Source organism: Epinephelus fuscoguttatus, linkage group LG15 (genome assembly GCF_011397635.1).
Source record: "Epinephelus fuscoguttatus linkage group LG15, E.fuscoguttatus.final_Chr_v1".
NCBI classification, from domain to species: domain Eukaryota; kingdom Metazoa; phylum Chordata; class Actinopteri; order Perciformes; family Serranidae; genus Epinephelus; species Epinephelus fuscoguttatus.
This window is the reverse complement of record NC_064766.1, coordinates 15,699,290-15,724,472: the sequence shown is the minus strand read 5'-3', so window position 1 is coordinate 15,724,472 and position 25,183 is coordinate 15,699,290. Positions and strand designations below refer to the sequence as shown.

The following is a 25,183-nucleotide window of genomic DNA, read 5'->3' as shown; positions in this document are numbered from 1 at the left end:
AACAGCTCATGAGACCTAATTTGTTTTGTAGCCAGACACTTGTACTTTGCATCAAAGTACACAAAATCTAAAGTAGAAAAGTTCTGCCGAAAGGATCATTAAAATTTTTTTGGAGAGGTAAATACTGGGGACTTTTGTACCCAGGGTACAATTCTTTGGCTACAAAAAACACTTGAGGAACTTGTGAAGTACATACATATTTACTCTTACCTGTAGTGCTGTTTATCAGTCTAGATTGTTAAAAACTCAACAGCAATGTCTCTTTCCAGAAATCATGACCTGGTTACTCAAGATAATCCACACACCTTGTTGTGAGCTGTTTCATGTAGGAACTATTTTCTTTCAACCAAACTACACCTGCCAACTGTGCAGAAGGAAGTGTGCATCTACTCATGGATGTGAGGCTTGTGCTCATAACAGCCAAAAATGTAAACAATGCAGTCCTCCTGGTTAAGCTGTGAACGTTAGCTAGCTCAGTGGTGCTGATTGCATAGGATGGGTGTTTCCGACTCTGACCTTCGTTGGCACTGCAAACAGGATAAAGGATATATTTTTATCATATGATATGGACTTGCACTGAAACAAAAACCTTGGAAAATGTTATACAATCCTTGGGAAAAATCATTGGCTTTACTGTTTGTTGTGATCCAGCAATGTGCCTTTTGAATGACCCTGTTAAAGAAAACTGGTCCAAACACAATGAACAAAGTTTAACAACTGGATGCATGACAGCCAAAAGACTGAGAGCCATGAAGTGGAAGGATGCAGATTAAGGTGAAAGAGGGACTATGGCTTCAAACATTTCTCAAGACAATCTCCATGGAGGTAGCAGCATCTAACCTGTCTGACGTTTAACATGTATTGTAATTGTAATGTAATTGTGGGAGGTCGTACTGGACACTGTTCGTAAAACACCTACCTTCCCCAGAATCTTGAGACACACTCCAGAGGTAACATGAATGGTCGTTGTTTCCTTTAAGTCATTCCTCTGGTGGATAGATCCTCATATTACTTTACACAAGATCCCTTCAATTTTTTTTTCTTTTTTACGTTTGTATTTGTTGTATTGTATTTGTATTGTTATATTGCTTTTTGTGTTTTTATTGTCCTTTTTTTTCTCACCCTGTATTTCAGTTGAGAAAATCAATCAGTGTTGCTAGATGAGCAAGTAGTAGATGCACGCTTCCTTCTGCACAGTGATACAGTTGGCAAGTGTGGCTCGATAGAAAGAAAATAGTTCCTGAATGAAACTGCAAACAGCAAAGGCTGTGGATTATCTTGAGTAACAGGGTCATGATTTCTGGTAAGAAACATTACTGTTGAGTTTTTTTTAGATGTACCTTTTGGTGCTTTGAGCACCACAAGCCAATTGACACTAGCTTCATTGTATGAGAGGGCAGACATGTCCATGGCAAATATTTTCAACACTCAGCAACTTACACCAAAACAATCTAGACTGATAAATAGCCCTACAGGTGAGAGGAAAAAAAATGTATTGTCCCTTTAATTGTGAATAAACTTAAGCAGAGATGTGGATATAAATGAGCTAATTCTCCTTCGAGGAATAAACTGAACCTCTGAGAGCTGTTGCCCTCAGTGGGAAATAAACCACTAACCCTGACAGAGTAAGCTGTGTCCAGCTACACACGATAAAAACAAGTTTCGCCCTAAAAACAACCTTACCGTGTGCAGAAGATTCTTGCTTTCGTAATGAGCTGTCACCGCCTGGCTGTCGCTGCTGAAGCCCTCAGCCTTCCTGTGCAGGGCACTGTCTCTGTCTGAGGCGGACTGGAGGCTGGAGCTGGATCTGCGGCGACACTGCAGACGCCTGGACATGGTGTCTGCCGTGCAGCACAGCAGGAGCACGGCACTGGGCTCCCCCATCTGACACACAGGGTAAAAGGAATGTCAGCAACAAGTCCAGGTGATGGCTACATCCTCCCTTTTACTTTATGTTGTAGGTTACTGTACTGTTGGGTCACCAGTGTTAGTGTTACTCTATCACTCTGCATCAGGAAGAAGGGACATTTTTCTTCCACCTGTTGCTCTTGGGACAAGCAGATCAAATGTTTCTGTTTATCGTGCCCCATATTTTCAACCATTATCTCCATTTTTTTTTACTATGAGTCATATTTATTTGATATCTCAAAAAAAAGTTTCAAAATCAAACAAGATGAGTGTCTTTTTACAGTCTCTCTTCACTTTGCTCTTATTTAAGTTTTTGTGGATACATGGTGAACTCTGTCTTCATTTATTCATGTTCCCAGTGTCCACCTGTCTGTCAGTCTCTCCCTGTCAGTCTTGGTGCTCTGACCTTGGCCTCATACTCCTCAGCCTGTCTCAGGTCTCTGGGGAAGCCACTGATCACGAGACCCTTCCCCTGTCGTACCGCCGCCGCCACCGCATCACACAGCAGCTCCAGCAGAGTGTCCTAGACAGCAAACACACACAAACCAGCACCAGTATAAATCACTATGTAAACCCCAAACTCATATATGAATCAACTGCAACCTAACATTTGAGAAGCAGTTGTTTGACGTTTTCCCTTGATAAATGAAATTAAACACTTAATACATCCTAAAATTTGTTGGTGACCATCTCTCTGTTGATGAGCTAAGCTTGTATTAGCGCTTGTTTTAGTACTCACTGCACATAATGGGTACTTGAGGCGACATGATGAGTTGGAGGAATGAAGGGTTTCCTCAGGAGCAGCTCATATGTCTCCTACAGCCCCCCTTCACAGTTAATCAGGTATGTATATACAGTATATGCACTGATATATGCTTATTATAGGGTACATAAATAACTCCCATGCAGGATATCCTAATATATGCAGTCACAGGTGTATCTGCATTTTTATGTAGGTCTGCAATGCTGCACATTTGACAGCAGCCCTGAATACAAAAATGTGTGTAAGGATTATAATTTAAAGAAATGCACACTTTAAGGTCTAGGATTTAGAGGGATTTATTGGCAGAAAAGGTATGTTTTATTCATTACTATGTTTTCATTAGTGAATAATCCCCTGCAAAAAAAAATCATTGTGTTTCCGTTACCGTAGAATGAACTGTTTATATCTACATATGGGGCAGGTCCTCTTCCAGGGAGTCTGCCATGTTATTCTACAGTACACTGGCTCTAGACAGGGCCATTCTGGTTTTTATGTTTTTGTATCGGCCATCATAGTTCTATACGCTTGGCACATAGGAGAAGTTTCAGTTCTGCAAACTCACCACTAGATGCCACTATATCCTTCACACTGTACCTTTAAGACCAAACTGCTTCAATAAAAGCTGGACAGCAGCACAGGACAGATGATACTGCAAGGCAGGGAAGCCAAATTAAAACAAATAAGAAATACCTTTCCAATGTTATGTAATCTACTAAATCCACAAACTATATCTGCAAAAATCTGTCTGACATAGTGTCAGCAAATACTAGACAGGGTAAGCTTAATAAAAGGAGTTGAAAGTACTGAAAGGTTTTGTGCATTACACTGGTTGAGTAACCAGGACGCTGCATAAAAGGAATTGCTAAGGGAAGTTTCCATGGATAAATAATAAATAATGTTAAAAACATAAAATGGCTACTGAGAATTATTTCTAATAGTGAGTTTTAGCTGAAGAGACTGGGACTGAAGTTAGCCTGTATGTGTGACCAATTAAAATGTATGAGCAGTTTCTCAGAGACAACCACACCCATTTAATTTATAATTCAATAGCTATTATGAGTCTGGGGGTCCAAATCAAGCAACAGTAACAGGAGGAAAAAACAATATAACATTTTCTTTGTCAATAGTTGAACATACAAGGTGTTGTGTGTTTATAATCTATGCATTTCATATTGGAATATAATTGAATACATATATTTTCAAAGCCCCACTTTAATTTTCACAAATTAGTGTCAAACTTAAAATGAAAACATTCGTTCTCAGTTCAAATTATGTCTAACACGCTGTATTGTAAGTGGCTATCATAGCTAGCATGTGCAGGTAGGCTAATTGAAACCACACATGTGACACACTCTCCTCACTGGAGTACAAATGAAGCGCACCCCCAGCAATGAGCCGGCCTATTTAAGGCTATGAAGCTCCACCTGCTCCTTCACTCTGCTGTCCTTCTGCTAGTTTGCCAACTCAATCAAGCTAAACTGCTCATAGCTGCATCATGTTACTTCAAAAGGACTTTGTGGGTGAAATAATGGTGTTTTTCTCACATCTTGTTGCTGGAGGTTCATTTGTCATACCAGCTGCCACCCCCTTAAAGGCCACCTCATCCTGCAGGGTTGTTTCCTGGAGCTACAGCATTTACCCTGAAATGTTTCATTTCAACAAGCTCTGGTAAGTGTTTCCTCCATCTTTGTTGTGTTCTGTCATTTTTAGTGTGGGATTATTGCTCTCTAAAGTCTGCTTGTGGTTGCCTTGGTGTCTGTTGATTATGCTTATTTTACTCCTATTATGCTGCTCTGGTTGCTGAATTTTCTTTTCTGGTTTTGTTAGTTTGGCACATCCATTGTGATGCTTCATGCTACTGATTGCTTTGTGACATAACATGATGGGTTTGTTAGCTGCCGCCAGTAGCTGCAAGGCAGTAATTATATAGAGGGGAACACATCCATCCCAAATATGCTAAAACCAGACCCTCCAGCAGGTTTGGTCCCCCTGGTATTGACTCCATTCCCCCACCCTTTAGCCAACACATTCTCACTCAGAATTCATCACATATCGACGTTTGGTCATGGACTTTCCACGTCCAGATATGACGTGACAGGTACCCTGGGTGCGTTGGTTGTTGACGTTCTTGGACACCATGTCGAGTTCTGCCTGCTACATGCATTCTTCTTTCACAATACACTTACAAATTTACAGTTTACATACTCTTTCAAAATATACGCAATACGCCAGTACAACAGTGTGACTTGATATTTTTTCCCCTCCAACAACTAATGCACGTGGCTGGGTTTACTCAACAAAAGCACGTGGTTAGGTTTGGAAAAAAGAACAGGGTTTGGCTTCATAATCTTATGAGACGTGAACACCGGTCTCCTGGGTGAAAATCAGTGTTTGTCCCGCTGCGTTTCCCCCTGACGCTGCTGAGTGCCATTAAACTATAATGGCGACCAGCTGTGTATCATGCTGCGTATGACGCCGCAAGTCACTACCCAAACTTCGGAGTGAGACTGGGTTGCTTTAGTGACAACAGTTTTTGCCCTAGGAGGCTGATATTTAGCATGAAGATCAACTGTGTGAGTGTGTTTGCGTCTAAGTCAAGCAGCAATATCCAAGGCGAAAAAATAAACCAAATGCAGAAGTGCCAAAAACTGCAATTTACTGAATGGCCACTTGAGGCTGACTCCAAAAGCCAGGCAATCCCCATAGACCTCCATGTTAAAATGCCCGACAGCAGAAATTAACATGTTTACAGCCTGGTACAAAAATGGTTTTAGACCTTGTAGCTAATTTCAACATACATGACAACTGTACAGGGGGTGATTTTTTTTTTATTATAACTCACCTGTTTACATTTTATTAACACCCAAAGTTATGCATATTAGTTATAAGTTATAAACCCATTATGGCGACACTCGAGGCTTCAAAATGGCAGTCCACAAAAAAGGTGATGTCATGGTAGCTACCTCCATTTTTATATACAGTCTGTGTTTTATGCCAGTTGGCTAAAAGGGCGTGGTGATGCAAAATGCAAATGGCCTATCACAAAAAGGGCTTAACATCCAAATAGATACACAGACTTATCCAAGATCCTGAGCCAAAGTACAGCTGATTAACTGTTCTTGCCAGTTGGCAAAAAGGGACAACATGTGTACATGGTTACAGCTATTGCAAAGTTGTGCTTGTTTTGGTGATTTCCTGTTGACCCAGACTCAGGCTTGGGTCTCTAGTAGCAGATTATGCTGTATATTGACTTTATGGATGTAAAGATTAGTAGCATTTACATGCAATTACTTCTCTGTTATACTGGCTTTATGAGAAATGCAATGCTTTTGTAAAGGATAGGATATGTAGTCCAAAAGTTTTATATTTAGCCAGCCATTAAAGAAGTAATTCCACTCACATCCGTGGGTTTATGTAACAGCTTTCTGCAGCGTACTATTCATCCTATCATAAGTACATGTAAACTGCTGAGCTCCTGTTCTTTTGTTAATGCTGCTGCACCCAACAAATGGACACCTATCTGCTTTTATCAACTCTATATGAGAAGAGAGGGTGTTTTGGATTGTAATATGTTGGAGTAAGGAATAATTTGGTGCATAGTTGTCGTGTCTGATTGCTGCATATCATTGTAAGGTTTGGATTTATGTGAGTCAATTCACCATGGCCAGCTTCAGTAAATCCGACCCTCGTAAATTTTATTCCTGTTTGTAATAATTTGCCCATCATGTTCAGGATATCAGCCGGGGCAGACTTGTTATTAGAAACACTTCTCAGTCTAATGACAGACTGCAGGGTCCCAAAATGACCATAACGTTGAATCAACACCTCTCTCAAACAGTTTAATCAGAAACTGAACATCATAACCTTCAGAAAGGCAGGATTTATTACAGGACTGTATAAGCGTTAGGTAGGTGTAAAGCACCTAATAATCTGACAGCTGAGTTTGTTTTCCCTGTATTGTATCCAACAAGATGTGCTGAACTTGATGAATGAACCTCAATAGATACAGTTTCACATTAAAAGTCTGTTCTAGTGACTTATCTGTTCTTAATGCCGTAATATCATCTGCTTTTACCTCTGGGCAGACGATACAGGATGCTCATATTTAAACTAAATCATTTCTCAAAATTCATTTGTGCCAACTTCAGTTAAGATTTAAAATAATGTTGCTTGATGCTTAGGGGTTGTGTTGTGTGCATGAGTGGCTGATGTGCAGTACTGTTATGTGTAGTATATGTTTTATATTTTTCTATGGTGTATGCTTTTTATTTTTTTCTGGACTGATATTGTAAGGTAGCAATATTTGTACAGCTTCTGATTTCCCTATAGGGACAATAAAGTATATTGTATTGAATCTTATCGTATCTTATGGTATACTGTATCGAATTGTATCGTATAATGCCATTCAAGAGTATTTTGAACATTGGGGACAGTTAGCTACCAGTTCAGATGGATTAGCAACATGTTATCAGCTTTGCAGTAGTAACTAGTCTGCTGTAGTTGATGTTTTTAAGATCGGACTGTGTGGGGGGTTTTTTTTGTTTGTTTTTGTTTTTCTTTGTTTTTTACATCTGCCTATATCTAAAGATAGACATTTTGATTGTTATTCAAACCGCTTCATTGTTCAGACTCTTAACTGTCGTCAAAGCCCCCATGCATCCTAAGTGACATTGATGTTGATTGCAAAACTAAAATTCTGTGCATGTTCTCGTCCTTTACTGAGTTTTTAAAGTAATTAACTTGAACGGTGATCTTATCCTTGTAGAGGAAAACTCACAGGGCGGAAGACGAAGGGGGGAAATGGTGCCGGTAGTTTATGCTTTGCGATGACAAGACCTTGTCAAAAGCCAGATATGCTCTAAACTGAGTATTCATGACTAACTCAACACCCTGGGCTGAGACCCTGAGCTGCCAGAATATGCAATAAATCATGTGCAGCACCCACAGGAAATCAAGAAATCCACTACTTGTGGTAGTTTAACACATTAAATATTAAAGATTTTTGGTTTCAGCTCAAAATCTGCAGCTGTGAATGAATGTCTCCCTCAGGGATGTGTGTTTCAAATGCACACCAAGATCACACATAGTGGGAAAAAACTCTTAAGACAGATTTTTCTGACTGCACTCTTCACTGTATGTTCAGATTTATAGAGAGCACACATGTGGTCAGACAGGAAGATGACGGTCTGCAAAGGGATTTCAGTTAACAGAGAACATACAATTTTATTTTCTGTGTTGCCAGGCAACAGCAGGGTAACTTTTTACCAAGTCAAACTCTCACTTCATCAGTTTTTACACTCACAAGTGCAGCAGTTTGTCTCACTTTCAGATTAAACCATCGACTCGGATGTGTGATTTTGTTTTACAGTAGTTTCTGTAATGTGCCCTGCTGTAAACCTGCACTCCACTAATCCCTCTGTGTTATTATTTATCCTCCTTTTAAATCAGTGTCTCTCTTTCTCTCTCCATAACTAACTCACTCACACACCAGAAAAATAAGCGTTTGGCAGTGATGATGTTAGTGAACACATGGGACATGACCCTAATGTGCTGTAAGAAGCTTAGACAGCTGAGCCACGCTTGAACGCATTTGGGTTTCTCCACTTAGATGACAGAAAGTTAAAGTAAATCTGTGCGTGGGTGTTTTTATTGCTTGAAAATCTGTTTGATGCACCACTTTCTAAAGCTTGCAATAATGGAAAACCTGAATGTCTTTGATTTTCTGGAGATTATGTTTTCTGTTGTATCAATTGTTGGTCCAAAATATGAAACTTTCATTTATTTGTTGCATAAATCTAAGGCAGGTGTCTGGACTCAGACCCAAGGTTCTGGTGTCAAGATGCTGCACTTTTTATGGCGCCATCTTCCCCAACCACCTCCTTGCGAAGCTCATGCGGCACATGAATATAGTGTTTTGTTACCTGAAAGAAACATTGTCTCTGAACATGGTCGAGGAAGCGATTACTAGGGCTTGGGGAAAAAATTGATGATTTAATTGACTGATTTAATTTTAATGTTACATGAATACAGTTAAGCTGCGTTCAGCTCCTTGTGGCAGATATTCTCAGTCTGTTTGAAATTTCTTTCCTCCACTGCTTAACATTAAATTTTACAGTTGAGGGACTTCAGCTCTTTTCTCGTCTCTTTCTTTTCTCTGTGAGGCAGCTGCTTTTACTGACAACCAGACAGTCCAGCACCTGCTGCAGATTGTTTCATTTTGTGCTGTTCAGGAAGTCTCTGCCAGCTGCATCCAAAGTAGAATTTAATCTCAGTTTGTGTAATTTTGTCCACCCCAAAAATTCTCTGAAGCTGAGCGGACACTTTGTCAGGTCTTCTGCCAAGACTGCAGATCAATTGATTTGTGATGAGAGAAGCAGGCTTGTAACAGAAAAGAAAGTAAATGAGTAACAACCACCATCACAGTGGCCTTGCAAAGGCATTAAAACATCTTTGACTTTTATTTACCCATGCTGCAAACTGAGGGACTGCAGATCTGTGAGTTTTTGTATTTTCACTAAAAAGTGGAGTAAAAAATCCACATCACAAATCCTGTTGCGACGTCTCCTTTTATTGTTCGGGAATGACATTTTCTTTGTCCTTGTAGCAGAAAGGTATCAGCAGCAGCAGGTTGTTTGCTCAAAGCAGTTGGATAGTGGTACAACACTTTTTTCAAGTGACACTGTGTGTTTTGAGGCCAGAAACCTCAGCATGTGGACGTATTCATTGAGTCCCTGCTGTTAAAACACTTCATTAATCCCCTGCAAATATACATAACAGAACTATTGACATTTTTTTCTGTTAGATGGTAAAAGTTCTTAATTGCATTCACTGCAATTAACCTCCAGGATTCTTGTCATTAATGTGACATCAATATTTGTTGGCAGTAGTCCTATAATGATAATGTTCCTTATTGACCATTTGTCAGTTCTTTCTTTGTATTTATCGATTAACTTTTCAGTCTGTAAAAGGTCGATCAATTAATGGGCAACTATTTAGACAATTGAATTATCACTTTAGTAATTTTTGAAAGCACAATGCCAAACATCCACTGGTTCCAGCCTCTCCAATTTAATGATTTGATGCTTTTCTTTGTTGTACATGATAGTTAACTTAATACTTTTGACCTTTGGACTTCTGGACAGACAAGACCATTGAAGACATTAGCTTGAGCTGTGGGAAGTTATAATGCATGTTTCCTAATAGCTTTTCTAGAAATTATATAGACAAATGATAATTTCAGGAAGTAATCGGCAGATTAATTGATATCAAAATATTTGCAGCCTTAAAATGGTGATAAATGTCACATATCCAGATATAAACTGCTTGTTTAATCCTACTAACCCGCCAAAACTCAAATTAATCAATTTATAATGAATGATATAGAACAAAAGCAGCAAATTCGCACATTTGAGAGGGAGAACCAGTGAATATATATTTTCATTTGATAAATGACTTGAATGATAAAGCTAGCCCATACTATATTTTTCTCATCAGTTAATCCCATGAAAAGACCAAAATCAACAATGTGTTATCTGCCCATGAATAGTGTCTGTGGTTCTCAGCCCCTCTGACAATGTACATCCTTAAAAACAGGTCACGAATACATACTTTAAATTTTTGGAAAGGCTAACTCATTTCCTAAAACAGCTGGGCACTGTAGCTTTTAGCAACTGCAACTCAGAGAGGAGTAAATAGTGTCATTTGTTGGGGACTGTTTTCAACAGTGGATTAACACACATTTGGTGCTGTAGTGAGTATTTACAGCAGAATGGTGTGCGTGTGACTTCAAGTGAAAGACAGTGCTCATGTCCATTGTAATAAAGGAGCACATCACTCTGCATCAGTGTGTCTCACTGATGTGACACAGAGTAATAAGATTTATCAGACAACACTTGACAGTTGGGTCAACGTCTGTCTAGTTTTGGTGCTTTCGTGTAATTTGCGGACTACAAGAAATTATAGAATATTCCCAGCCTTACTCTTGAAACAGTTATCTACTATTAAAACTGTTATGATTTATTTTCTGTCCGTTAATCGTCTAATTTCTTGAATTTCTTCATACCACACTGTGTTTGAAGGCTGCATTGCACATTACTCAATAAATCCTCCCTGGACCGATTAAAGGCTAAGTGTCCTCTTGGTTGCTTCGACAGACTGTGAATTTGTATTCAAGTATTTAATGTGAGAAGTACACTTAATGTTTGTGACGCATTTAGGCCAACTGTAGTGCATGTGTGATGTTCACAAACCAGCTGAACACACACGTATGTATAAACACCTTTTGAACATGTGAAACGGTGATGTCAGTGTGTGTGAGTGACAGGCAGGGTGTGTTTTGATGCAAAATGTCACAGACTCTGTGCAGTTCCATTAAAAAGCTCTCCGCCAACCACCAGTAGAATATGTAGCTGAGGATTAATAATCACCAGCAGCAACATGCATCACTGTTCATAATGTCCACAGTCGTGATTATAGATGCTGAAAATGAGGAAGCTAAATATCTATCACCTGCCATAGTGCACATATAATGTGATTTAAGCTGCATTCGAAAGCTATTAATATTTCACTGAGAGGTGGGAGGTAAATTATTTGCCTGCTTTTTTTATAACGTATGGGAGAAAACAGAACGGATGAAAATATTCTGCTGGTAAACTATGACCTTTGTTACTGGCTGGCTTGTGAAATGATTTAGTTTAATACTATTATTAATATTAAACGTGTGTGCACAGAGTGGCTTGACTGACATCTCCCTCGGTCTCCTGTTAGTTTTGCCAGCTTTATTATTTCTATTAGCACGGGACAGGAAGTAGCACAGATAGGGTTGTGAGCCACCAGCAGCAGAAGTCAGATGTGTTAATTACATGGCTTTTTATCAGTTGCATTAACACTTTCACTGTCATTAACTTTTGACACTGTTCTTGCTCTCACTGCAGTTATATAAACAAGAATATAAATTCCCAGCATCTCTCCATCCAATTTCAACCCGAGCAGAGGTCTGATCAGCCAGAGTGATCGGGAACATTAGATGACTGTGGTATTGAACTCACAGTCTGACCAGAAGATGTAGGATTCTGATAATGAATGCAATGCACAGTGGACTCACCTGCACTGTGCATCGCTGGGGGCTGAATCCCACTGCATTAATATCAGATTTTATTGGACTGCCGTTCTGCTTATACATTTTTCAAAGTCCCCCTTCACTTTATCATGTGTTTCGCCTATTGCTACGTTTCCTGTATGTTTGAACTTCACTGTGTGGAATGATTATCTGCAGAGTCTGACACTTGAAAGCTGTTTTCACATTCATCTAATGAGTTTCTCCATACACACCTTCAATCTCAGCACGATTATAACCATGATTTAGTGACATGACCTGAAGCTAATCATGGTTCAATATGCAGCTTACAAAAGTGTGATGTGGACACTTGAAACCTCCAGTGCTCACACATTAAAAACAGATTTTAAAGTGCACTTTAAAAACGAATTCATGGTTCAACTTAAAAAAAAATTAAGGTAGCACTTTGCACAGATCCTTTTAAGTAGTTCCAACTCTGGCATTATTCAGTAAGTCCCACAAGTCTCAGTTAGACTAACTCAGTTAGTTTAGTCCAACCAACATGACTTGTTTTAACATGGAAAAATTGAATTAAGTTGAATCAACTTAATACTTATCCAAAAGTTTTGTTTAATATTTAGTGTGTGAGTATTTTATTTAAGAAATTCAAACTTACTTTTTAAATTCCATCCTACTCATAAATGTGAAAAAAGATTTGGATTTTGACCAACTTCTTAAAATAAATTGTCACCTGACTACATCATGTTAATGAAACAAATGTAATTTTTTTATGCTGAAAAACTTCTTCATTTTAAGCGTTATCCACTAACCCCATTAATAATTTTTTACATTGTGAAGTGCGACACATCTTGTGTTCAGCAAGTAGGGTTTTTTAATGAGGGAGAAGAAGTAGATGTAATTTTATTAAAAAAAAAATTAACAAAAACAACCTTTTTTGTTGAAAAAAAAACCCTAATTAGATACAAATATTATTAATTTATTATAAAAGAATTAACTATTAATTCAAGTACTGTTCCTAAGTGCAATTTTAAGGTACTTTTACTGTGTTTAATTTCAATTTCATGCTATTTTATTCTTGTGTAACAGGGTCAATTATACAGCAGTAAAATGTGTAACAAAGTCAAGTGTACATTTGTAATATTAAGTATTATAATTACACAAAATGTGTTTCAATTGTTATTACCTGACACACTTAGGCCTCCATAGTCAATATGTGAAACATTTGATACTCAGTTTCTGTACGCTGTGTTCACCTTTGGGGGTACCCCACCTATAAAGGGGTGTCTCCTGCCTCGCTCCCCTTCTGCTGTTGTGCTCTGTGGGAGAGGTAAGCCACATTGCTCTCGTAGTAATTCCCATGTTTTAGTGCTGTTAAGCTGTTTATAAGTTATTGTTATAAATTATAAATTAAGTTAACATGCTAACATATTCCTTTGTAACTTAAAGGCGCTGTATGTAAGAATGTGGCCAAAATGGTTACTGCACTCAAATTCATGTCCCCCCTCCCCTACAGATTCGAGGTTGCTGGACAGCAGCACGCTGGAGACTGATTTGTTTGCCCATGGGCACCTGCTGTGGCAGGGCTGCGTCACCGCGTCCTTCATCTTCGGTTTTCCAGTGGACCGTTCGAGCAAGTCCGGCTTCTCAGCTGCTAACGCTGCTGCCGGGATACAGCGGAGGAAGAGTCGGCTGCTAATGCTATGTACCGGGACACTACTAATGCTGCTTGCCGTGCTGCTGTAGCTCAGTCGTAACTGTCACTGATGCTGAGACTCTACTGACTGCGTGACTGGTAGACGGCGGTGGGTGGTGCAACAGGCCAAAACACAAATTTAAAACATAAACATGATTTGCAGACCGTAAAAAAATGTTTTAAATGCGAATATTCTGGCTGTACTATTGTTGTCAGTGAGATCAGTATGTTATTTGAACATTATTCCTTAGTCTCTGTGACATATTAGGAGGATTTTATGACTATTTGCTTTAGATTTCTTACATATAGCTCCTTTAATTTATGTCGGGGCTCAAGTTATTTGGTCTTTATTGACAGAGGGTTTTGTTTTTACTTTTTGCTGTCAGAGTTGTCAGGAATACAAGAATACAGACACCGTTCTTCCCAACAAGTACTTGTAATGTAACATTAACTACATTTTCCTATTAATTCTGCTGTACTTTTACTTAAAGCAACACTTACCTTTCTGGAAATTTAATGCTTTTCTTTGTTTAGGTTAAATTGCTATTAATAAGCGGATGGCACACTAAAATGTAAGTGAATTCCACCAGAGATAAAAATAATATACCATTCTCATATGGTTCTAAGAAAACTCCGACCAATCATTGCATTTGGACCGAATGCAATGAACTCCTGCCTTTGGAGGGAGGTGGGAGTTGTGGATGTTCAAATTTGCTGTGTGCTGTGTGAAGTGCAAGAAAGGTAAGAGCTGCTTTAATTAAAATTTCAAATGTAGGACTTGTAAAGAGCAGCATTTTTTTTTTTTACTATAGTAAAAGATCTGAGCTTATTAACATAGTCAGAGTGAGTTTTAATCGGCATCATATATCTCCCATAAACCACAGACAAGCTGTCCATGTTTATGTCTTCTCAGAAAATGTGTTTTCCTCTGAGAGTGTTTGGAGCTGTAGATAATTTATCCAGTTCGTACACTCTGTGGTCGTTTCCAGCCCCAATATATGCTCAGACAGTCATGCCAGCACTGTTTGTTACAGTGTGTATAGATGAACACTCTCTGTGAAAGCCATTTTGAGGGCTCTTGACTGTGTAATATTTCAGCTGCTGTCCTCCCTCTTCTATTTATTTCATTAGGCCCTTTTCATAAAAACACCTTATATTCTCTCAGCCTGAGAGCTGGTAATACAATTTTTAGTGACAGCATGGAGGGATTTGTCTTTCAGCATCTCCAGCTGTCTGTCTTTATGAAATAATAATCTGCAGGATCTTGTTTTTAAGTTATTATTTCGTTGGCTCAGCCTGCCGCACAGAGCTGACTGCTTAGAGATCACCTGCCAGTCAAACAGTGTGGGTGTTTCTGTGGCATCATTGTTCTCTGATTTTATGTTCAGACACACTGCCAATTTGCAATCACTGCTCATATTTAATATTCTGTTCTTGTATCAATTCCAAACAAACCACTTCTTCTCAGTCTGTTCTTTTCTAAACTAATGCTTTCATCTCTGGAAGACAAGTAAAATTATTGGTGAAATATTCAGTTTCTTAAATAAAAATGTACATGCAAAATTACAATTTTCCACCTGCAAAAATGGGCTGAGGGCTTACAATATTTTCATAAGGCCTGATTTCAGCTTGACTTTTCATCTTGTACTGCTACTTTGATGTCACAACAAATGACTGTAAAGCAGTGGCAAAAAGTAACCAAGAACATATACTGGTCTCATGCAAATTTAAAAGTATTTTTGACTTATTTGATGCTACTTTCGATTTCTACTCCACTACATTTTAGAGGGAGACATTGTACTTTTTTATTGCATAAACAGTAATGCATCAGTGTTAATAATCCAACAATATAATGTATATTGTATGGACACCCTTATTGTCAGTGGCCAACTGTGTTGCTCCAGAAAATAAAATCCCTTGTGCCTCAAAAAAGCATTCATAGACTTTATCCTGTCAGAATAAAGTCAGGGGTTTAGGGAAAGAGACAGATTTGTAGAGGTTCACACATACCAAAGCAGGAGAAGACAAAAAAGACTTTTAGTACAGCCCAGTTCAGACCAAAGTTTTGCAACGAGACAGGTTGAAACAGACAACTACTTGCAATACGCTGTTCTAAAAATCTGCCAGTTCACACTGCAACTAGACGAGATGGTGTATCATCTCTATGCAACAACTGTACTTCCGTTCTGATTTTCAGCTTTTCAGGCCTATTTGTGGATTAATACAATTTGTAGCTTCTTAAAATACTCACAGGAAATACAGTCTCTTTCAAAACATGTCAACAATTTACAACACCGCAAATTGCGATTTTTTTTTTTTTCCTTCAACAATAAACGCACATGGTTGGGTTTAGGCAACAAAAGCATGTGGTTAGGTTTAGGAAAAAAAACAGGATTTGGCTTTAGAATCAAGACAGTGGGTGTTTGCTGGACCCATCCACCACCACTCAAACCCACCCTACTCGGAGTTTCACTGCTTTAACTTTCATCCTTGTCCCGCCACGTTTCCCCCTGACGTTAAACTATAACGGCAACCGGTCGCGTATCATGACAACTTTTTACCTTGGTTTCTAATGCCACAAGTTACTGCCCAAACGCCGGATATCGATGACTTTTGAATAAGACTAAGCAAACACACGGTCTGCTGTCATTTTAAATTGACTCATGGACTTCACTACAAGCTGATTGGCTGTTGAAACAGGTGATGTGCTTTACATTCTAAAACCAGCCACTGGTGATTTAACCAGCTGAGTCACAGGTCATCAGCTGACTTGAGTCGAGCTAAGACCACCCAGTTCACACCGCTGCAACTTTTCTCTGCAGTGATTTAAAACTGTTTTGTCTCATCAAGAATCTTTGGTCTGAACTTAAAGTGAATTAACACCATCTTGAAACACGGACATGAAAACGCTGCCGTTCAGTACAAATGATTAACAACTGTGTTCTAAAAGATGCAATACTTTGATAAAAAGTCAAAGGTACAAACCTCTGTAAATTACTGTTGAAGGAGAAGTTAACTACGACTCCCAGGGTGCATTTTGGCAGGAAACTTTCAATCACAGAGCTAAAAAATTCAGTTATGTGTTCGGCTAATAGCAGAATAACATATTTTTATAGGCCTATATGATTCTTGACTTTTGCAGTACATATTTTTTCTTTTTCTTCTCTCTCACTGTTTTTATAAGTTATGCACTGACCAAGACAAACAGTCACTTGTGGCTCCATGTTTTGTTCCTAACTGCAACAATGAAGCGTTTTGAGTTAAAACAATGAAAAATGGTGGCCATAACATGAACTCATTATACAGTAAAATCTGGGATAGTCCTGTTTCAGGTGACATAAGTGCCCCACTGACCTCGGGCAGCTGCTCTCCTCTCTCCAGGACGTCTCGCAGGTGACGCCCTCTATCGCTGTGAGACTGCAGCTCGTTACACAGCAGGTCACCCAGGGTGACGCAACGCAGGCCGAACCTCTCCTCCATCCGCTCACACTGGAGAGATTTGCCCGAGCCTGGACCACCTGAGAGAACAAACACACACACACACACACAAAGATACAAGCAGAGGTCAGTCCATCCTCACATAAGTCATCACTGAGGCAAGACACTAAGTGAGGCAAGAATGACAAAGAGGAAATTGAGAGGTAAAGGAAGAGCATGAAAGTGGGAGATAATACGAAATGGAGGGTGTGTGTGTTGCTCACTGTCCTGTCTCTCAACCAGTGGTTTCTCACTGTTTGCATCACACCACAGAACACATCATGGAAGCTGTCACACATCTTGGATAGCTGTCATGCTTACAAATGACTGTACATAGCACGTCATGACAGATTAGTAGACCCCAGAGCAGAAGCCATGTCCTGCCTTTTTTCATCCAGAATGTACAAATGTTCCTGCGTCAAACCTTCCATGTTCCATCTCTACAGTTGTAACCCAGATACCCTTTCACATCTGTCTACCACCAGATGTTGTGGTTGTCAGTGAAGAGTCCAAGGAAGTGTTTGTTACAGAGGTAGCCGACATAGGTTATAGGTGCGGACTACCTGCTTTCATATTGGGCAGCCTCAGACAAATTCACAGCTTGGTCTTAAGAGGGCTTCAACAACTTAGGATGCCCCAAAACAGGGCTACATGACCTGCAAAGTACCATGCTGTCTCTACTGCCACATATGGTGGAGACACTGTTACTTATATCCCTGACAACTGAGTGCTGTGTTTTCTACAGCAAAGACCTATGTCACTGGTCCATGACTAAATGTATTCTGTTGCATGTTTAATATTGTATGTATGGTTCTTTTTGTGTGGGCATAAATAAATTGATAAAACGTGTGTGAGTGTAGCAGGTAGGCAGGTAACTCTGTGTGTATGTGTGTGTGTGGGTGGGTGTGTGTGTGTGTGTGTTTGTCACAGGTCTGATTCATTGCCAGGGGCTCAGAGTCAGGTTATCACAGATCATTATCATCTTCTCTCCTCTAACTGAATCTACCTGCACTGCCACCTTAATTTAACACTACTCTCACACAGGCACGCACACACATGCACACATGCATGTTTATTGGTTTTGTACTTGTAAAGTCCCACATTGACATAATACTTTCCCTTGTACCTTAACCAGTGGTGAGTACACACACTCAAGTATTGTACCTCACTATGAATTTCAGGAGCTTGTACTCTCTTACTTTTTATGCCACTTTATACTTCGACTCCACACTGTCTTACTCCCAAGACCCAAACTGGTCTTCACAAAGATAGGAGACCACACACGCAGGCTGCATACATTGTAACAGCCCAAGGAGAAAAACACACTGTCATTACTAACCAGTCACCATTTAGGAATTAAACTTTAGCCTATTTCCTTTAAAGAATTCAAAAATATTTCAGCAATCTGTCTGCTGTGCTGTGAGCTGTGAGGTCTGTAGGTGTTTTATCGCAGGTTAACTGTATTACATGGCCATGAAGCTGCATGAAGCGTCAGTGGACAGTGGTGATTAATCATAACCAGCCTTGGGCACAGTAATAAAACTCAGGATGTGCTTCACAATCATCAGTATTCTTCTCCAATCCGAGTGTCGCTGCCCTCCGCCAAAAACAAACGTCCTCATCACCGTTTCCTCTGAGAGCACGGACTGATATGAGCGGGGCTCAGCTCACCCGCGGATGACCATGAAGTCAGGAAAAGGAAGGGAGGGCAGTAATGCATTCATTCATTGTACATTCAGCACATACCCACCGACTTAATATATTTCACCAGCCCCCGACGCCTACTTCCCTGAAGTATTCCTCTGCTGCTTGACACCTCTGCCAGGAAGCAAAATAATGACCCACCAGGACTGAAGCTAAAGCCCAGAGAAGCTTGTTAGGGACTCCCTGGTTAGTCGGCTCAAACTCAGACCTGCTGTATGAAATGGCTCTGTGGGTAAAGATAGTTTTCTCCCTCTGAAACCATTTGAAATTTAGATTAACTGGCCTCAATAGTCAAAGCTTCAGATGAGAAGTCTGAAGTGTGTTTATAATGCCTCTGCACTGTTGTATACTGTAATAATATCTTTTTTTGCTGCGTTAATTTGAGTTAAAGTTCAGGTTCTCCACCAATTTAATTACTTTTTTTTTTTTTACCACAAACTTCTGAAGCCTAACTTAAACCTGAAAGAACAGTCGCCCATTTAGACATCCAGCAATTACTGAGCAACATTATCACTAATTTAGAGTGTTTGTTTCAGGTCACCCGTTGAATTTCAGTCCAATAATCTCTCTCTTTGAGCTCTGTTTTTGGTCTCCACTGACTCCTGAGGGAAATATCTGTCTCCTTAGATGTTAAATGCTCCACTAAGTTCACCAGCTTGTCACTATCTTTTTGGTCTGCTGTTTAAGGCTGAGGATGTGGTGTATAGTAAGTTTAAAGAGTTTATTCCCTGAGTAGGCAGCCTGCTTCGGTTAAAAACAAGACAGTGAGAGCAGTGAGTGCAAAACAAAACAGTAAAATTGTGGGTCGTACAAGTTAACAATGAGCTGAAACTCACTGTAAAACTCTGTAAAGCCAAGGGAGCTGCAGATTTAGGTCTCAGTGCAGCATTTGACGGTGTTAGTCAGGGTCCATGTCATTGGTCCGACAGCCCATTGGTCCGACATCCCATTAGTCTGACGGTCCGCGGTGCTGAATGGCTCCCAGCGGGCGTATTTCTACCTTGATGGTGTGCCGCGACCGGCTGTGGGTCAGATGGGAAAGGCTTGAGGCGAAACAGGCTCACAGCTTATGTGTTTGTCACTTTCTTTTTCATTTTAACCCACACCATGATCTTTTCCTGACCCTAACCAAGTGGTTTTTGTGCCTGAACCTAACCAGACCTTAACCACAGGGCATCATGATGATTTCGGAACGAACTTCAGAACAATGGGTCGTCAATGGGATATTAGACCAATGGGCTGTCCGACCAATGGGCAGTTCCCGTTAGTCATAGCCTGTTATTACACCACCTCTAGTAAATGATAGACATTAAATAAGAATGAAACTGCTTCATTCTCATTTTGTATTTGATAAATATACCCTGCCTGAATCCTTTAGTTTTACATGGTGTACCTCAAGTCACTGTCCTGGGTCTTCTTCTCTTCTGGTACATTAGATGGAATTATTCATAATTATGGGCTCCATTTTATGGCTATGCTGATGATATGCAGTTATATATGCCAATTCAACCTTGGAAATTCATCAGAAGTCTCTCAAAACTACACACCTGCCTGTTTAAAATTGAATATCTCCAAACTTTTTAATTTTAAACATAGTGAAAACTAAAATGCTCCTTGTTGGACCAAACACACATTTGTTTGCAGATGTCTCTCTGAATCTTGTGGATAGTTTTGTCATTTCTTAGAGCAAAACAGTCCCACATTTAGTCCACTAAACTTAACTTATGCTGCAGCTCTAGAAGTGAAATTGTTGAGCGGTTGTAGATGATGGCACTTTGCTTCGCCTCTTCTAGTCTCCCTACTGAAGCTCAGGTAGGTGGAGGTTTAGATTTGAAAAAACCCCACCATGTGTAAACAACTCCATCACAGCATTGTTGTTGACAAGAGCAAAAGTGACAGATGTATTATATTAGATAGAGATGGAGCAGGGGACAGAGATGAAACGAGGCAAAGTGGGCACAAATCCATATAGACGAGTGAAAAAAACCTGTCTAGTAATTTCATATGTGAATTCCTTCCTGCTTCGTAATTCTTTTCCTTAAAAGCTTCAGCAGGTAACACTTTGATGTAAAAAATGAATCAATCCAAATAACAAGTGCTGCAGAGGAGACGAGCTTCTCACCTCCACTAATTAAGATGCTTCAGTTATTGACATCAAGGAAAATACAAAAATGTTTTCTGCCAGATTCCCACAAGATGACTGGATCTCCTTGTGAAGAATGGTTTCCTTTCTACTGTCACCAACCACTGAAGGACTGTGGAGGACGTCTGCTACTAATTTCAAAAGAAAGCAATTTTGAGTGGTAAACACAGACTGTAGAAAGACAGATTTATTTTCTGGACTTATTATTTTCTGCAGAGACCCAGGGTTCAAGTTTGTTCACTGTCAGTTGTTTTGAGCCAGAACTTCTTTACACACTCCTTTTAGTGGAATAAGAAGGTAAAACAATCTGACTTGAGAGCAACTGAATAATTACCAAAGGCAACTAATGATCTTTAATAAACATTTTTATTTGATTAACTGAATAATAGAAAATGTGTCATCCTCAAGATGCTTGTTTTGTCTGCACAACAGTTAAAACCTCAGAGATAAAGTTTATAATAATAATAGAAAATCAACAATTTTATTAAGCATGTAAGTTTCTGTAAATCAACTTGTGGACACTATTTAATCTGTGACCTCTTGTGGAAAGGAAACTACATCAGATAGTTCCTCAGGGTGGCTATTTTCTATATTTTGTTGTACTGTTTCCAAATCTGAGGCCATGGTTCTGTGTCTGAAAATGTTGGATTGCTCCTTCTGGGTTGGGAGGGAGTTACTGCCCCACGCGAGGGAGGTCAAGCATCTAGGGGTCTTGTTCACGAGTGAGGGTGGAATAGAGCATGAGATGGATCAGCAATTTGGCGCGGCGTCTGCAGTGATGCGGGTGCTGTGCTGGACCGTGGTGGTGAGAAAGGAGATGAGCCAGAGGGCAAAGCTTTCAAATTACTGGTCCATCTACATCCCAACACTCACCTGTGGTCATGAGCTCTGGGTAGAAACCAAATGAATAAGATCACGGATACAAGCAGGCAAAATTAAGATGTCTGGGCTCGGCCATAGAGATAGGGTCGGGAGCTCGGACATCTGGAGGGAGCTCAGAGGAGAGCTGCTTCTCCTTCCCGTCAAAAGGGGTCAAATGAGATGGTTCAGGCATCTGATCAGGATGCCTCCTGGACGTGTCCTGTTAGAGGTGTTCCGGGCACATCCCTCTGGTAGGCAGCCCCAGGGCAGACCCAGAACATGCTGGAGGGATTACATATCTCGTCTGGCCTAGGAACACCTTAGGGTCCCCCAGGAGGAGCTGGAAATCATTGCATCTGGAATGCTTTGCTTGGCCTGCTGCTACCTTGACCTGGCTTCAGATACGTGGTTGAAAATGGAAATGATGTTCCAATGTTGTCCAAAAACTAATAAAACATATTGAGAAGCCAGGCTGTTGTTCCCTTATTACGAACACACACGCTCTCAGTTCCACATACACGGTCCTGCTGCTGTAAATATTCACTAAAGCTCTAAATGTGTATTAATCCACCACAGATAGATCTTAAATCACTACAAACTACAGTGCTCAGCTTTTTAGGAGATCACTGAGCCTTCTTTTTTTAAAATGTTTTTCATTAAAAATGAAACTGTTTTTGAGATAACATTTTTGTTTTCAGTAGGAAAGAATGGGCTTGGGGGCTGAGAGCCGCAGATCATGTTGAGAAGTCATAAAGTACTGCAAGAGGGACCATTTAATTGTTAGTTTTGGTCTTTTCATAGGATTTGTTGACGATGGGAAAATAACACCAGCCTCATCTTTTAACAGCTGTGTTGCTTATTAATGACATTCTTGGTTTTCATCAAGGGCCACCAATATGCAAAATTGCCATTGCATCAGTGCAAAACATTACTAAAACAACTCACACTAACAGCAGTTTTTTTTGGTCATTATTTAAATGTGACTCTTATTACAGGAATAAAATGGTAATTTTCTGCAGAGAGGAGGGAAATAGAAATGAGGGAGATAGGAGTGAGAGAGAGCGGTGGGTTGAGAACATGAAGATGAAACAAGTCTGAAAGCTCAGACACCAGTGAAGCTTCACATTAACATTTCCCCCGGGCATCATTTTCACCTATTTTCTGAAGCACTGCTGCAGAATGCTGCTTCAACTTTTCCACCAGTTGTTATAGTCAGGGAGGTTTTCAATGGATAAAACCACATAAAGTACAAATACCTAAAACTCTTCTATCCCAACTTTTAATTAAAGCTGTTTTGAGAACATAAATGCGTCTGTAATACTTCTCCTGAACAGATATACTATTATTCATTTTAATGAGAGATGTCAACAACAGCTCATACATCTTTTTTAATTAAATTGCTGATTATAGTTCTGCCTCTATGTGCTGTTCAGCAAGTATTTGATGATTGGCAACATGTACGACGAGGCAAAAACAGCACCAAACTTTATAATACTTCAATAGCTGACAGGAATTTAATAAAACAAAGCATGCAGCAGCTACAAGCAGGCAACTCACCGCAGTTGCTGGATAAAAATGTTGGTGCTGTGTGTTTTGGCAAACCACAGATATGTTGCATTTGTATATTGTATACCTATCAAATCAACGTTTCTAAACTGACATAGTATATGAGCTGACTTTGTCATTGTGGGGGGATGGCGTGACATCTAGGCCTGACCTTTGCCAAGCTGCAGACCACTTTTCAAGACCAATGGACAACTAAATTGGCTTGTTTTTTAGCGAGCCACCACTGCATTTCCAGGAACCTTTCCAAATGTGGGTGTGTTTTTACCCAGACATCACTGTGTTTCCAGACGGGACAGTGCCACCAAAACCAAATGGTTCTTGTGTCTACACCTACCCACACATTAACCATAGCATGTTCAAACATAAAGTAACATTATCTCAGTGGGTAGAGCAGGCGTCCCATGTACAGGGGCTATGTCCTTGCTGCAGTGGCCATGGGTCGGCTCAAGTCCCCATACAGACCAAGTATGGAGTGTGGACTGGTAGCTGGAGAGGTGCCAGTTTGCCTCCTAGGCACTGCTGAGGTGCCCTTGAGCAAGGCACTGAACCCCTAACTGCCTGGGTAGCCTGTCCAAGGCAGCCCCAGGCAGTTTCTCCATTTAAAACATGTATAGGTCCTGATTATATATATAAATTTATCTTCTTCTTCGTTTCCTTTGTCTTCTTCTCCTTCTTCTTCTAACCTATCTGTGGTTTGCTTCAATTACAATTTGAGTTTTATCCAGTTTAAGGTGTATGACTTTACACCATCACTCCAGAACTCTTATATAATGCTAGTTTCTTTTCATCCCCTCCTCACTTTATTCCTTGAAGATGCCCTGATACTCACTCTCATCAGCATTTCAGAGGGCAGGTAGATGGGCAGCAAGTGACTCTGAGCCCTTCTTCTTCTCCACCACCAGATTAAAGAGCAGAGTCTGACAGATAACTCCCTGAAGCTGCAGTGTCAGCATCAGTGGAGCAGTTTTGGAAAAGAGCTGAGGGGTTGACAAGGGGACAGTAACTTTTCATTTATAATTAAGGAGTCCTCGTGCTGAGTCATGGAGTCTACAGACAATGTTTTCAAAGTCGGCATCATATCTGACATGCCTGGAAAGAAAACCTGTCCTCACAAAACTAATCTTGCAGGCAGGATTCAGTTTATGTGGTACACAAACTACCTGTTCCACCACATAATGAGTCATCATAAGTAAATAAAATAGCTGAGTCACTTTCATATTGAGCACAACAGACTTGTTAAGTACTAGCCAGTTCTGTGTTACTTGCACTACATAATTTAGTCCTTGCAGTTGCAAAGCATTTTGTAACTTGGGTTTTGAAAGTGCTTTAAATAATGCAAAGCTGAAGGGTTCATACTGTTTTGACTAAATATTACAATAGGGAAGATGATTTAAGTGCCAACATCTCTGACACTGTTTCGGATTTTCTTGTGTCTATTATATTTCTTGTGTAGGCTATACATTATTGTGTCCATTTTTTCTCAAAAACTGCAGTGGCTGTACTTAGAGAGATGGTCCACTTAAGTTAAAATAAATGGGCTATTTATGTTGATTTGACCTGCCATGAGTTTAGGTATAAAGTTTGCAAGGATTTGTTACCTTATTAGACTACCCAGTTGCTTTGGTTTTAGGGACACACTCTATTTTCAAAGCTTCAATATTTTTTTTTTATAATAACAGTGGATGAAATGACTGTGTGTAATGTGAAGTGTGTAGATCCAGAGAAAGTCATCATCACCCAACTCTTCAGTTCCCCTCAGCACTACAGGACATTTTAGCATTTTACAGCTCATTATTTGGATTGTCTTGCCCACAGCTCTAATGATTTGGTTCAGTCTTACTGCTCTCATCATCCCAATTTTCAGCCGCAGCTGATTTCAGAGATAAAGCTCCGATAAACCCACATGAGTTCTGCAGGAATGGGTCCTACAATACAGAGATGAGTTAGCATTTCTGCACTTCCAGTTCCCTTGTCTAAAAGTCGATGGGTTTC

General features: G+C 39.9%; 1 protein-coding gene across 1 annotated transcript in view; it reads right to left on the bottom strand.

Moving 5' to 3' along the window:
* The window catches only part of ak5 (adenylate kinase 5), a 104,159-nt gene that overhangs the window by 1,382 nt on the left and 77,594 nt on the right, over positions 1 to 25,183 (bottom strand). The window contains exons 11-13 of the mRNA XM_049599252.1: positions 16,795 to 16,958; positions 2,315 to 2,431; positions 1,684 to 1,884 (exon numbers count right to left, since the gene is read on the bottom strand). Coding sequence (XP_049455209.1) covers positions 1,684 to 1,884; positions 2,315 to 2,431; positions 16,795 to 16,958 — 482 coding nt within the window. The remainder of the gene's footprint in view (positions 1 to 1,683; positions 1,885 to 2,314; positions 2,432 to 16,794; positions 16,959 to 25,183) is intronic.